Source organism: Ornithorhynchus anatinus, chromosome Y4 (genome assembly GCF_004115215.2).
Source record: "Ornithorhynchus anatinus isolate Pmale09 chromosome Y4, mOrnAna1.pri.v4, whole genome shotgun sequence".
NCBI classification, from domain to species: domain Eukaryota; kingdom Metazoa; phylum Chordata; class Mammalia; order Monotremata; family Ornithorhynchidae; genus Ornithorhynchus; species Ornithorhynchus anatinus.
In genome coordinates this window covers 4,850-18,306 of record NC_053178.1, presented here as the reverse complement: position 1 = coordinate 18,306, position 13,457 = coordinate 4,850, and the positions used below count along the sequence as shown (strand labels likewise).

The following is a 13,457-nucleotide window of genomic DNA, read 5'->3' as shown; positions in this document are numbered from 1 at the left end:
TCCTGGAACGCCCTCCCTCCTCACCTCCGCCAAACTGATTCTCTTCAAAACCCTACTTAAAAATCACCTCCTCCAAGAGGCGTTCCCAGACTGAGCTCCTCTTCCCCCTCTACTCCCTCTGCCATCCCCCCTTTACCTTTCCGCAGCTAAAGCCTCATTTTCTCCTTTTCCCTCTGCTCCTTCACCTCTCCCTTTCCATCCCCACAGCACTGTACTCGTCCGCTCAACTGTATATATTTTCGTTATCCTATTTATTTTGTTAATGAATTGTACATCGCCTTGATTCTATTTAGTTGCCATTGTTTTTACGAGATGTTCTTCCCCTTGACGCTGTTTATTGCCATTGTTCTTGTCTGTCCGTCTCCCCCGATTAGACTGTAAGCCCGTCAAACGGCAGGGACTGTCTCTATCTGTTGCCGACTTGTTCATCCCAATCGCTTAGTACAGTGCTCTGCACATAGTAAGCACTCAATAAATACTATTGAATGAATTAAGGCCTCGAGACAGGATGAAGCCAGAGCAGTATTCCTAACCTGCTTTTCAGTAATATTTGCCCACAGATCCCTATAATGGGGAGAACCAGGCAGAACCTATTAATTAGCTCAACAATTTACTTTTGTTTATCTTGTGGTATAAACAATGATTTGTACACTTTGATCACATGTGAAGCTTGGATGCTGCACCAACTGTATGTAAGTGCTCAATAAATACCACAGATTGATTGATTTGTAAATACCACTACTACTGAGAAGCAGTGTATCCTAGTAGTTAGGGCCTGGGGCTGGCAGTCAGGATCTGAGTCCTAATCCCATCTCTGCCACATGTCTGCTGTGTGACCTTGGGCAAGTCATTTCATTTCTCTGGACCTCAGTTCCCTCTCTGTAAAATAGGTATTAGGAGTGTTAGCCTCATGTGGAACAGGAAGTGTGGCCAACCTGATTACTTGTATCTACCCCATGCTTACAACAGTGCTTTGCACATAGTAAGTTATTAAGAAGACCATTATTATTATCAGTTATTATTATTATTAAACAAACTCTGTATTGCTTAAAGTTGAGCTGGCCTTGACTATTAGAAGTATTTCTGCCTGTCACAACCGCTCCCTTCTAGTGCTAAAGCAGCACTCATAAGAATATACTTGTCTGTAATATACCAACTTGTATGGTTAGACTCCATGGGAAATATTTAGGCTAGCACAGTCAAGGCTAACCCCCACTCTATCCTGCCTCATTAATTGCACAGCACCGGTGTAGTGCCAACCCCAGGTGGGAGGAAGACGGACCTGCCGGAGGAAGGAGGCCCCATGGCAGCAACAAGACCATACAGTGAATTATCGCCAAGAAATACTGCCTCACGAATCTTGGTGCCCCAGATATATCTGGAAGGGAGCACTGATCCAGGTGGCCAATGCCTCTCTCCCCTTCCCCCATACAGAGACCCCTTCGTTCTTGGCACATCAGAGGGGTTATAAGCAGTCCATATAGGGGGAGGGTGCGGTGTGATCTCTCCAAGTCTGGCGGCCACCATGGACTGTTCTGTGGGTAAGCCCCCCCGCATTCCACTCTAAATAAACTAACAACCTGGACTTATCCACCTCTTTCTTTGGTATTCCGTTATTATCGTTATACGGGGGATGGGCAGTCTACGCAGGCTCCGGTTCATCCTGGTACACCACTCCAACACTATGTAAGAGTCGGTGAAGTTTTCTCTTACACTGCTATAAAACCCCCATTGATTGAATACAGCCTGGAGTATGAAAATTATCACCAATGCAATAAAGTTGAATGAAGGTTGCCTTTGGCTCCATCTGCAATACATGACCTCCCTCCCCCAGTCCCCTGCTGGACTCAGAATGTGACTCAAAATGCAAACCACAGAAGGAGGTTGGGGCACAGAAAGAGCTGGGATAATGAAGGAGTTGAGAAGGACCAGATGGGGTCAAAAAACATTTGTGAGAGAGGGGTGTGCTTGTGATTTGGCTGGCGGGGAGGTGTGGGGGACGGAGGACGGGGGACGGGGACAGGGGACGGGCATGGGGGGAGGAGAGAAATCCCAGGAAAAACAATGAATAGAGACCAGAGACAGCAATGTATAAAGCCAGAGCCTGGGAGACAGAGGACCTGGATTTTCATTTGGGGCCGCCCCTTGCCGTTATGTGGCCTTAGGCAAGTCATTTCAGTGTGCCTCAGCTCCCTCAGTGGTAAAATGGGTGCTTTAATACCAGTTCCATATGAGAAAGGGACTGTGTACAATGTGATTAAATTAACTACCCCAGCACTGAGAACAGGGCTTGAAACTTAAAAGAGTATTTACCAAACACCACCATAATCAGGATGGTGGAAGAGTCTACGAGAGGAATTGAACAAGAACCAGGCCCCACCAGCTGTGCAGCCTTGGTTGGAAGGAGTGAGATCCCCTGGGGAGTGGGGTGGTGGGGACCAGCCGGACTCATTGACTATTGCCAAGCAAAGCCCGAAAGGGCCTGGATGCTCTTTGTCTCCAGTAGCAGGGAGGGTATCTGTGCCCCCAGGGAACAACCCCATTCCACTCTTGCCCTCATATGTCCTCACACCTGGGTCCAGGTGGAGAGTGTGGGGTCTTCATACACCTCAAGGGGGAGAGGCTTCCACACCCACCAGGCAAGTCAGGGACAGGAATATGGCCTAGTCAGGCCACCAGAGAAGCGTGGCTTAATGGAAAGAACACTGGCTTGGGAGTCAGAAGTTGTGGGTTCTAATCCCAGCTCCACCACTTGTCAACTGTCTGACTTTGGGCAAGTCACTTAACTTCTCTGTGCCTCAGTTACCACGACTGTGAAATGGGGATTAAAACTGTGAGCGCCATGTGATTATCTTGTATCTACCCATGTGCTCAGAACAGTGCTTGGCATAAAGTAAGCACTTAACAAATACCAACATTATTATTATTACCATTATACCCCCGACTTTCTTTCCTGGCCAGAACCAGGACCCAGGCTGGGGGGGCGGGGAAGGAGAGAAGCGACGGGGGACGGGCGGAAGAAATGGTAAATTCCTCGTAGCTTTCAGGGGCGGGGGGCGAGCAGGTACGTGGCGGGGGGCCTCGGCACACCCCACCGAGGCAGATGGCCAGGAATGGAGCGCTGACCCCGTGCGGCCAAAGAAGAGAACTGCAGAGCCTACGCCAGCGCAGTGCCAGCGCCTCCCACCAGAGGGCGTATGAGGCGCCGCCTCCGCCCTGGGCCCAGCCCAGCCCCGGAGCCCTGGGTGGGGGTAGGCTCCCCTCCAACCCACCCCCTCAACAAAGATTCCAGGCCTGCCGTGGGGCCTAAATAAAATGACTCTGTTTCATACAAAATATACAAAAACCAAACGAAAACTGGAAAATAACATCAACTCTGTCTTATTCAAACCAGCCTAGCCCCCTCATCTCCCAGCTAACGTTTTCACAGAAAACAACGGGCGCAGGGGGGACAGTGAGGGAAGGGAGATGCGGGGGCGAAAGGGGAGGGTGCTTGGGCAGTACTGGCAGGGGGACTTGGGGGGGCTCATAGACAGGGGCCATGTAGTCTTACGACGAAGATGGGCCAGGGGAAAACATTAGGGCAGACACTGGGGCCACGCAAACATAGCCACCTGCCCTCCCTCCCCACCCCCCTACCTGGGGGGAATGAAGAGGAAGATGGAAGGAAGATGGCAGGCAAACACAGGGGGGCAGGACAGTGGACAAGGCCTGGGCTGAGTTTGAAGCAACCCAAGGCTCTGTTGCTTCACAGTCCCCCAGGAGGACAGGGTGAAGAAGAGGCCAGAGGCTCAGGTCTTTCCAAAGGGCGGGGTGGGGTGGGGCGGAAGACATTCCAGGCCAGCAGAACAGGACCAGTGTGGTGGAGTCACACCAGGAAAACGACCTGCAGATGAGAAGCCGGGTCCAGGATGGATGGGGGAATGTTGTCTTTGGGGTGAAGCCAGTTTGCTCGTGTTTTCAGGTGAATCACCTTCCCAGTCTCAGGGTCCCAGGCCGATGGACAGGAGTGGACACATGCAGTGATGCACACCGGAAAGTTGCAGTCCCCAGGTCTCAGATGGGTGTTTGTGTGTGGAGTATATGCGTGTGTGTGTGTGTGTGTGTGTGTGTGTGTGTGTGTGTGGCCGGGGGGAGGGGAAGGGGAGGGAAGAGGGGCCAGGAGCCAGCTCAGTTGTCGGGGTCTCACAGAAGCCAAAATTGGGCAATAGAGCAGGGCGGGGGGAGCGCCATGAGGGCCCTAGGACAGGGACGGCCCGTTGACTCCGGGGTGATAAAAGGCACAGTTGTTCTCATAGCAGCAACTTCCCTTCATCATGAAGTGACGGCAGATGGGGCGGCTGGGCATGTCTGTGGAGATACAGTGGGGACGGTGAGCCTGGGTTGGGGGGAAGGATGCTGAGTCTAGCTGGTGCGTAGGGCGCGAAAAATGGGGATGGTGAGCCCAGTGGAAGACAGTGAGCCTGATGTAGAGAAGAGGAGAGATACTGAGCTAGGGTGTAGGGGCAGGAGAGATAGTGAACCCAGGGGCGATGCTGAACTCCAAAGACTGAGGGCTGGGGAAGCTGAAGGACTAATTGCCCCTTCTACTGCCTTCCATTCCCAGGTTGGAGGTAGGGGGAAGGGGGCATGCAAATACAATGGGGCCTTCTGACCAGGAAGGGGAGGGGGAAAGTCCAGGCTGAGACTGCAGCAATGCTTACCTCCCCCATGGCTGTGGCTGCTGTCATGGCCCCGGTGACTGCCACCGATGCCCAGGCCCATCATGGCCATGATGGTGATGGAGAGGTGGGACGTGGTGGTCATGGCCACGGGTGCCCAGGGGTCCATGCCCATGAATGTGGGCATTATGGGCCAATGACCACCCCCACCCATCCCTCCACCGGGCCCTCCTCGTCCATTGGGGGGCCCCCGCCTAAGTGATCTCCTCACCAACCCCAGAATAGGGGTGGTGGCAGGGGCTCATTGCCTCCTCTTCCTCCTCTGCCCCAGTGATAGGGGCCGGGGGGGCCTCCACACATTGGACCTCCCTGCATGGGGTCCGCCGGAGGACCCCAGAAAGGGTCCCCTCCCCTGGGAGGGGGGCCAGGAGGCCCTAGCAGGTGAGGTCCAACAGGCACGCCAGGACCTCCAGGGCCTCTGAGCGGGCCTGCAGAGACAGACAGATGGACGGATGCCAGGTCAGTGGCTTGGGGGAGAATCACAATCCCCCCCTACGTGGCACCCCCAGCCTGCATGGGGAGGGAGGGGAAGGGGAAAGAGCATGTCTCTGCAGTCTTTCTCCCCCCTCCCAGAGCTAGGCCTCTTTCTTCCCTTCCCAGTCCACCACCTCACCTCCCCCTTCTGCCCTCATCTGGCATGGGCCCCCCAGGCCCAGGGGGAAAGTGCTGCATGCCCTTGGGGCCTCCAGGACACCCCGGGGGGAAGCCATTGGCCACTGGGGCACGCCTGCTGGGGGATGGAGAAGCAGCGTGGCTCAGTGGAAAGAGCACGGGCTTTGGAGTCAGGGCTCATGAGTTCGAATCCCAGCTCTGCCACTTGTCGGCTGTGTGACTGTGGGCAAGTCACTTAACTTCTCCGTGCCTCAGTTCCCTCATCTGTAAAATGGGGATTAAGACTGTGAGCCCCACGTGGGACAACCTGATTCCCCTATGTCTACCCCAGCGCTTAGAACAGTGCTCGGCACATAGTAAGCGCTTAACAAATACCAACATTATTATTATTATTATTAGAGTTGCGAAGAAGCAGCAAGACAGAGAAGATGAATCAACAACTGCCAAACCCATGGGACGGCCCCCTTCAGCCCAGTCCATCTACAGGCTGGATCTCCCTCTACCCCTCAATACCAGAGCATCACGGTCCTCACCTTCCCCGGGGCCCTGGGGCTGGCCCTGCAGACTCCCAAGAAGCTGCTTGATCTTGTCTGAATAGTCAGGCTGCTTCAAAGCTCCTCAGATGGGTGGCTGTTGGGGCTGTCCTGGGTGTGATGCAGAGAGAGAGGAGAGAGACAGAGAGAGAGAGAGAAAGGAGGCCAGTTAAGAGGAGGCTGGGGCCAATGGGAAGAGGGGAAGGGGAGAGGGAGGCAGGGGCAAGTTGACTCACCATGATGGAGGTGAGTATCTCCTGCATGTTGATGGCAGCGGTCCCCCCTAGGCCCTGGGGGCTCTTGCCTGCACCCACGCTGCCCATCAGTTTGGCAAGCACTGGAGGCAGCTTGGAGCTGCCCACCCCATCGGGGGAACCCTCCACCCTGCTGCCTTCCAGCTCCTCTCCATATGGGGCCTCATCCATGGAGCACTCCTGATGGGAGGACAAAACACAGCCATGGGGGTCAGAGACGCACCTAGGGGTGTGCCACACGTGTGCATGTACACGCACGCATGTACATGCACGCACACACACAGTTGCACGCACACGCACGCATGCCCATACTCCAGGCAGGATGCCCTCCTCCTCCCATGATCCCCGCAGCCCCCCAGCCTTCACCCACCCACAGCCCAGCCAAGCCCAATACTCACCCCATCCAGGGGGATGAGCGTGGGGGGCACGGGCTCATAGGATTCGGGGTCTGGCTTGAGGGGGCTGTTGGGGACACTTTAAGGGAAAGGCAAGCCACACATGAGGACAGCTCTGTGGGGAGGGGTTTGACCGCCCACTCAGAATCAACACACCTACAGGGCTCACCTTGCCTCCCGCCTTCTACACAGGAAGCTCCTTGTGGCCAGGGATCATATCTAACAGCTCTTTTGTAATAGACTCTCTGAAGAGCTTAGTCCAGTGCTCTGTGAACAACAAGCGCTCAGTAAATAATGTCAATTGACTGGCCCACAACCAGCCTCCAAGGACTCTGCCAGTTCTGCCACTTGTCTGCTGTGGGACCTTGGGCAACTTGTCTCCCTGGGCCTCAGTTTCCTCATCATCTTTAGTATTTACTGAGCTCTGTGTACAGAGCACTATATTAAGCAGTTGGGAGAGGGCAGTATGGGTCGGCAGACAAATTCCCTCGCGTAAAATAAGGGATGGAAAACCCATTCACCCTCCTGTGAGCCCACCGCAGAACAGGGAATGTGCCCATCCTGAGGGACTTCTATCTCCTCCAGTGCTTAGAATGATGCTCAACACAAAGTAAGCGCTGAACAAATACCATCACCGCTGTGGTTCACTTCGGACGGCTTCAGCCAGCCAACTGTCATTCAGCTGGGGAGAGTGAGTGTCCCAAGGAGCCACCTCCGGACATGCACTTCATCCTCGGAAATATAGAGGGACACCTTTTTGGGCCTCCATGTGGTATTTGTTAAGGGCTTCCTATGCACCAAGCACCGTGCTGAGTGAGAATGTATGGAAGAGACAGGGAGACAGGCTTATCAGTTGGATGTGGTCCCTGACCCAGATGGGCTTCTCAGGTCAAGGAGGGAGGGAGCCCGAGGATTTCATCCGTTTCCCAGGTGCGGAGGTTGAGGCTGGCCCACCTGTCTCGGCATGCCGACGGGGAGCGGACAACTGGGCCCGAGCCTACAACACTTCCTTGCTGGTCCCCCAAGGGCCCAGCACCCCGTGGGGAGGGAGAATAGGGGCACCGCCATGCACTCTCACTCACCATGCATGCCAGTGGGAACAATATCCCGTGGCAGAGAAGGACTAGGGGGCTGTCAGCCATAACCAGGACTATCGCCAACAGTACAGCCGCTGCCCGAGGCTCCAACTCCTTCCAATCCCTGGTCTCTCCCCAGAGCCGCAGCCTCACCTCTCTTTGGACAGGAAGATCTCCTGCAAGATGCTCTTCTCCCGCTCGGCTTGGACAAAGCACTGCTGGCTGTTGCTGCCTGGGCTGACGAGGGCTGGGGGCAGGGATAGGGGTCGCGGGCTCAACCAGGGCAACTTCTCTTCCATGGCGTCATGGCTCAGCCGCTGGGCCGTCTCAAACGCGTGCCGGTCCTTCAGCATCTCCTGTTTGGCCGCTTCCCCGAAGTCTTTGATCTTGTTCACGTTCACTGGTCGGGGAGGGACGGTTGAGTGTTAGGACCCTCCACCCCCAACCCCCAACAGCTCTGCTCGGGGTCTCGGCTGCGCTTCCTCCTCCTTCGCCTGCAACGTGCCTCACTGCCCACCCCACGGCCCACCAGGCCTCTCACCTCGCTCCATCTTGCCCAGCTCGAAGTAGAAATACTTGCACAGCTTGCCTTCCTCAGGCCACGTCAGTCTTCCTTTTGCAGCCCTTGCGGGTGAGCTGGGCTGGGCCACCAGGGCTCTCTGTGGGCTTTGAGTCAGAGTCCATGGAGTCTGCAGGGGTGGCAGAGGGTGGGGGTGAGGCCCCGGTACGCTGGCCCCCTTGGCGAACCCCCTGGGTCGACCCCCTAGACCCTCATGGGCCCCAGGATCCTATCCTCACCTGTATCTGTGAGCTCTGGCACCTCGATTGGTGGGATGGGGGTCCTGGGCTGCTCTGTATCCATAGGCTCTGAAGCGGACCCCAGATCAGGAGAGGAGGGCTTGGCCATGCTTGGCTCTGTGCTCAGTTTCCCCTCAAACAGGTTTGGCTGAGGGAAGAGGCGGGAGGAGGGAGGGCGAGTGAGATAGAGACACAAATGATGGGGTGGTGGGGCAGAAAGCCTCCCCTGGACCCAGGACCTATGTGTCCAGGGCTCGCCCTCCATCTTACCCTGCCCTCCCCTACCCCCAAGGCCCACACCTTAACCACTGTGGGTGAAAGAACCTTCTTCTTCTTCTTGATTTTGATCCTGGGGACGGGAGCTGAGTTGAGGGCATCTAGGAAACCCAAGCCCTCCATGGCTGCAGGTATAAGGGGGAAGGAGCCCCGTTAGCTGTGGGGCCAAGGGGACCTGTCCAAACATGGATCTCCCCCAGGCCTGCCCTAGAGGGGGTGGGGGGAGGGGAAGACAGAAGAAGGGGGAAAGATGGAAGTGTGGAGAGAGACAGAGGGCGGGTAGAGAACACAAGCCCTGGACATAGAGAGGCCCCCTCCCTCCGTCCTCCCGCCAACCTGCTCCTGGCCCCTGGCCCCTACTCACGCTGTGGAGGGATGATCTTCACTTTGATCTCCTTGGTGGTACTGGGTGTTATGTTGAGGGGCTTGTACTTCTTCTCAGGTAGGGGTACCATATCCCCAGGGTTGGCTGATGAGCTGGAGATAGAGGAAGGGGAGAAACCATTAACAGGTGGGATTTTTTACCCCTACATTCTCAGTCCAATTGGCTCCGGTCCCACCCAACCCCACGCGGGGCCTTGCGGGGCTCCCAACCTCTGCTGTTTAAGGGGGATGGGTTTCAGGTTGTATTTGTCAGACACGACGATGGTGCTGGCGTTCTTCTTCACGGGCACCAGGGATGGTGCCTCCAGCTCCAGGCCTATGGGGGAAAAGACCAGGTATGGAGTGAGCACCCACTGGCACAAAGGCAGTATACTAAGCTGTTGGGAAAGTACCAGGAGGCATGAGGTCCTCTAGATGGGAAGCTCCTTGTAGGCAGGGAATCCGACACAACTCTGTTGTATGGCTCTCTCCATGAAGTAACAGCTCAAATAATACCGCTGATTGGTCCCCTCTAGCTCAATTCCCAGAGCAACCCCCTTCCTCATTTGGGATCCCCCTTCACCTTTCCCCAATGAGGGTTGGGGGTCTCAGGGTGGGACAGCTCAACTCTCTCCCGCATCCAGCCATGAACTCCAGCAGCTGCAGCTCACATCAGGTGCTCTCCCCCCTTCTGTCTCTCTCCCCCACCTTCTGTCTCTCCCTGCACTTCCATCTTTCCCCCTCTTCTACCTTCCCCTCTCTCCACCTTCCTCCTCCCAACCCCCATGGGTCCAGGCAGCCCCCTCACTGGTGAAGCGGAACTTAGCGTGGCTGGGGGCCATGGTGCGCAAGCTCTTGGGTTTCTCCTTCTTTTTCTCAGGTGCTTCCCTGGGCTGTGCCTCGGCCTTGACCTCAGGAGCATGACGTTCCATAAGGACAATCCGGCTCTTCCTTTCCTCCTTCCGCTTCTTCTTGTCTTCTTGTCTTTTGAGAGGCGAGGGGTTTAGGCTAAAGTTAGAGGGGTCTTCAGGTGCCCAAGGCGCAGCCCTCCCAGGAGCCGGGGGGTGTGGGATGGAGGAGAGAGAAGGCAGAAGAGATGGGAGGGCTGGACCAGACCAGCCTGGACTGGACGGGGGCTCACCGGCAGGCTGGGTGCCACTCTGGGACCGGATGACGGCCATCCAATCACTGACCAGGATTGAAGCGAGCTTGCGGAGTTCTATGGGAGATGAGCAAGGGGTCAGCCTGCAGACCCAGGCCAGCAGGAGGGAGGGTGGTGTAGAAGCATAGTGATTGAGGGCTTGCATTTGTCCCCTCCCCTTCAGACCGTCCCCATGAGGTATTCTGCCTTTAAACCCCCTTGATTGTCTCATAATAGGAAAATCCCAAGTACTGCTAAATGAGCAAATTTCCCTAACCTGGGTGTTTGAAACTCCATCAGTGAACAAGAGTAACTCCAACTCAGAACATGCTGTGAACACTGCATATTTGTTCTGGCCATTGGAACCAGTTGATAAGAATGATGTGTACTGAGCCTGTTATCACTGACTACCAAAGACATCTGAATTAATGAAAAGTAAAAAAATTAAATAAAAAATACTGCTGCCGCCTGTTCTTAGAGTATACAAATGACCATCATATCAGGTACAGTGGCCTCCGATCTCACATGAAGCTCAAATGTTGCACGACCGTATATATGGAAACTGAATTTTGTGGAGTTGAGTTGGTCTTGACTAGCATGGCAACCTGTCGGTTACCACTCCCTACTAAAAATAAAAGTAGAAATAAACTTGTCTCTGACATAGTAATTTGAACACAACACATAGTCCGTGAAGTTTTCTTTGACAGTAGAAAATGACATGGGAGAGCTAATTCATCCTGCTTTGCTTCATTCCCATTCCAGAAACAAACTCTCCCATTCCCTTATGTCTCCAATGGAGATGTTTCACCCCTTCCCTCGCCTCCTTGCCAACCTCTCCTGGTCATCAAACCATTAAAACACACATGCATACACTCCCCCACCACCCCCAAAGGAGACTAGTGAGAGCGAGCCAGGTCAGTGTTATGACGCTTCCCTCATCAGCTTCATCCCCTCTCTGCTTCACCCACCACCAACGGCCCAGTAGACTTTTTCAACTCCTATAGCTGGTGCCCCTTTGTTGTGGTGGGGATTCCAGGGAGATGGTAAGCAGGAGAGAGTGGGAGCAGAAGGTGATGGGTGGAGGATGGTGGAGGATGGTGGAGCCTAGGAGAGGCTCAGAAAAAATGGGAAGGGGAAAAAAAAGAGAGCAGAAGTCCTTACCTTCATTCTCACTGGACTTGCTCAGCTGTTTCACTAACTTGGCCGTGTTATTCTGAAAGATGGCAGGAATTGAAGTGAAAGCTTTAGCATGGGGAGTGCATCACAGGCCCGGATGGCCCCCTGGCTCCTCCCGCTCCAGCCTCAGCCTCCAGCTCTCCCATGTGGCTTGGCCTCCCCTCCCTTCTCATTCCATTCCATCACATCCCTGGGGGGGTGACCTGTTTCAGGTGGCCCACTGTGAGGGGCAGGTGCTGCAGGGTCAGCAGAATCTGCTGCAGGAGGGGGCCATTGTTGGTGGTCTTGGAGTATGTCAGCCAGCTGTTCAGGAGCTTGTAGCCACCCACTCGAATGAACCTACAGGTGGGAGGAGCAGGTGGAATCGTGGCAATGGTAGCCACTGTAGGATAAATCCCTCCAATTTAGACTGGGAGACCCAGGTGTTACAGGGACACAGTCCAACCCGATGAACTTGGATCTACCCCAGGGTTTAGTACAGTGCTTGACACCTTTTAAGCACTTAACAAGAAGTAATGATAGCAATAACTGGGGTAATGATGTGCTAAGCTCTCGGCTAGATACACCACAGTTCCTATAGGGCTCCCTGTCCAAGTAGGAGGAAGAACAGCTTTGAATCCCCATTCTGCAGATGAGGAAACTGAGACTCAGAGATGTGAAGCGACCTGCCCCAGGTCTCACCAGCAGGAAAGGGGTGAAGCCAAGAGTAGAACCTAGGTCCCCTGCCTCCCAGGCCTGGGCTCTTTCCACTAGGGAGTGCTTTTTCTCCCCCTTGCCACCGGAGGGTTTCGTGACCAGCCCCCAAGGCCCCTGCTGCCATTTCCCCCGCACTCACTTGGCAAGGACACTGGGCAAGCGGGCCTGTAGGACAATGTTCAGGTAGGTGCAGCGACTCACCATCTTGCGGGCCTCCTTCATCAGCCTGCAGGAGGGTAGGAGAGGAGGGGGGTGGCTAAAGTCAGAGAAGCCGGGGGGACTGCCCCTGCAGGACTTTTAGCTCCTCCCGAAAGTGCCCCACAGGACTCTGTATTAAGAGCTTGGGAGAGTACAGTACAATAAACAGACACATTCCTGGCATTTGTTTCCTATGGCGGTAGGCCAGTTGCGTGAGCTGCCGACCCAAGGATGGGGATGCGGGATTCCAGCATCCCTCGAGCAACTGGGGGAGAGAAGATACCTAGCCTGCAGCAGCCAGGCCAGAGAGCCAAGTCAGGTGGTCTTGTAGCCTGGCTGCTCCCCTTGAAATAATAATAATAATGATAGTATTTGTTAAGCGCTTACAAGTGCAAGCACTCTTCTAAGTGCTGGGGGGATACAAGGTGAGCAGGTTGTCCCACTGGGGTTCACAGCCTTAGTCCCCATTTTACAGTGGAGGTAACTGAAGCACAGAGAAGTTGTGACTTGTCCAAGGTCACACAACTGACAAGTGGAGGAGCCGGGATTAGAACCCATGATCTCTGACTCCCAAGCCCGGGCTCTTTCCACTGAGCCACGCTGCTTCTCTAATGGGTCCCCCATGCTGACCCTGCACACCTCCTCCCTTCCAGGGCCCACCACACTGTAAGCTCCCTGAGGGCGCCGCAGAGATTGTGTCTCCTTACTCTGAGCCCCATCCCTGGGTGCTGGGGACCAGGTTTTGTGTATTGAAGACACTCAAATACCAATATCAAATACTCAAGACGTCCAACCAGACCTACCCAAAGATTTTGGAGATGCCAATCTCGCTTTTCACCTCCCCGTTCCAGCTAAGGAAGCTGTCCAGCCCCTTCAGGAGCTTCTTAGGGTGGATGGGGCCGGAGCCCATAGTGGCCAAATCTGGTGTGAGAAAAGAGAGCGGTCAGATGGGTTGCCCCTGACAGGTGTGCGCATGTGTGCGCACACCCCCATGTCCCTCCCCCCAGCCAGCCTGCCTCATTGGCCCCAGTGCCACAAAGGCCACAGCAGGACACCTGCAACTTCTTGCTTCTCGAAGGGCACTTTCAACCCACTTCCACCGAGAAGGTGGGGATCGGGACCCTAGACAGGGTGCTACTCCAATCAACAAAGACAATGGCCTAGGAAGGGAGGGAGGGAGTCCCAGATCCAATTCACCAGACCCCCCTAATGGCTTCT

At 54.9% G+C, this 13,457-nt stretch overlaps 1 protein-coding gene across 1 annotated transcript; it reads right to left on the bottom strand.

The window, feature by feature from the left end:
- Nucleotides 1–3,329: 3,329 nt before the first annotated feature.
- On the bottom strand, nucleotides 3,330–13,164 carry LOC100079216 (serine/threonine-protein phosphatase 1 regulatory subunit 10). The gene is given in 23 exon segments (XM_029056526.2): nucleotides 3,330–4,350; nucleotides 4,704–4,752; nucleotides 4,754–4,857; nucleotides 4,860–4,913; nucleotides 4,916–5,139; nucleotides 5,335–5,437; nucleotides 5,867–5,947; nucleotides 5,950–5,977; nucleotides 6,103–6,300; nucleotides 6,519–6,594; nucleotides 7,745–7,991; nucleotides 8,133–8,197; nucleotides 8,199–8,280; nucleotides 8,390–8,537; nucleotides 8,690–8,790; nucleotides 9,030–9,142; nucleotides 9,260–9,365; nucleotides 9,837–10,007; nucleotides 10,170–10,247; nucleotides 11,331–11,382; nucleotides 11,549–11,684; nucleotides 12,181–12,267; nucleotides 13,043–13,164. Coding segments are annotated over 23 exon segments (2,520 nt in total). The 5' UTR covers nucleotides 13,150–13,164; the 3' UTR covers nucleotides 3,330–4,240.
- Nucleotides 13,165–13,457: the final 293 nt, after the last annotated feature.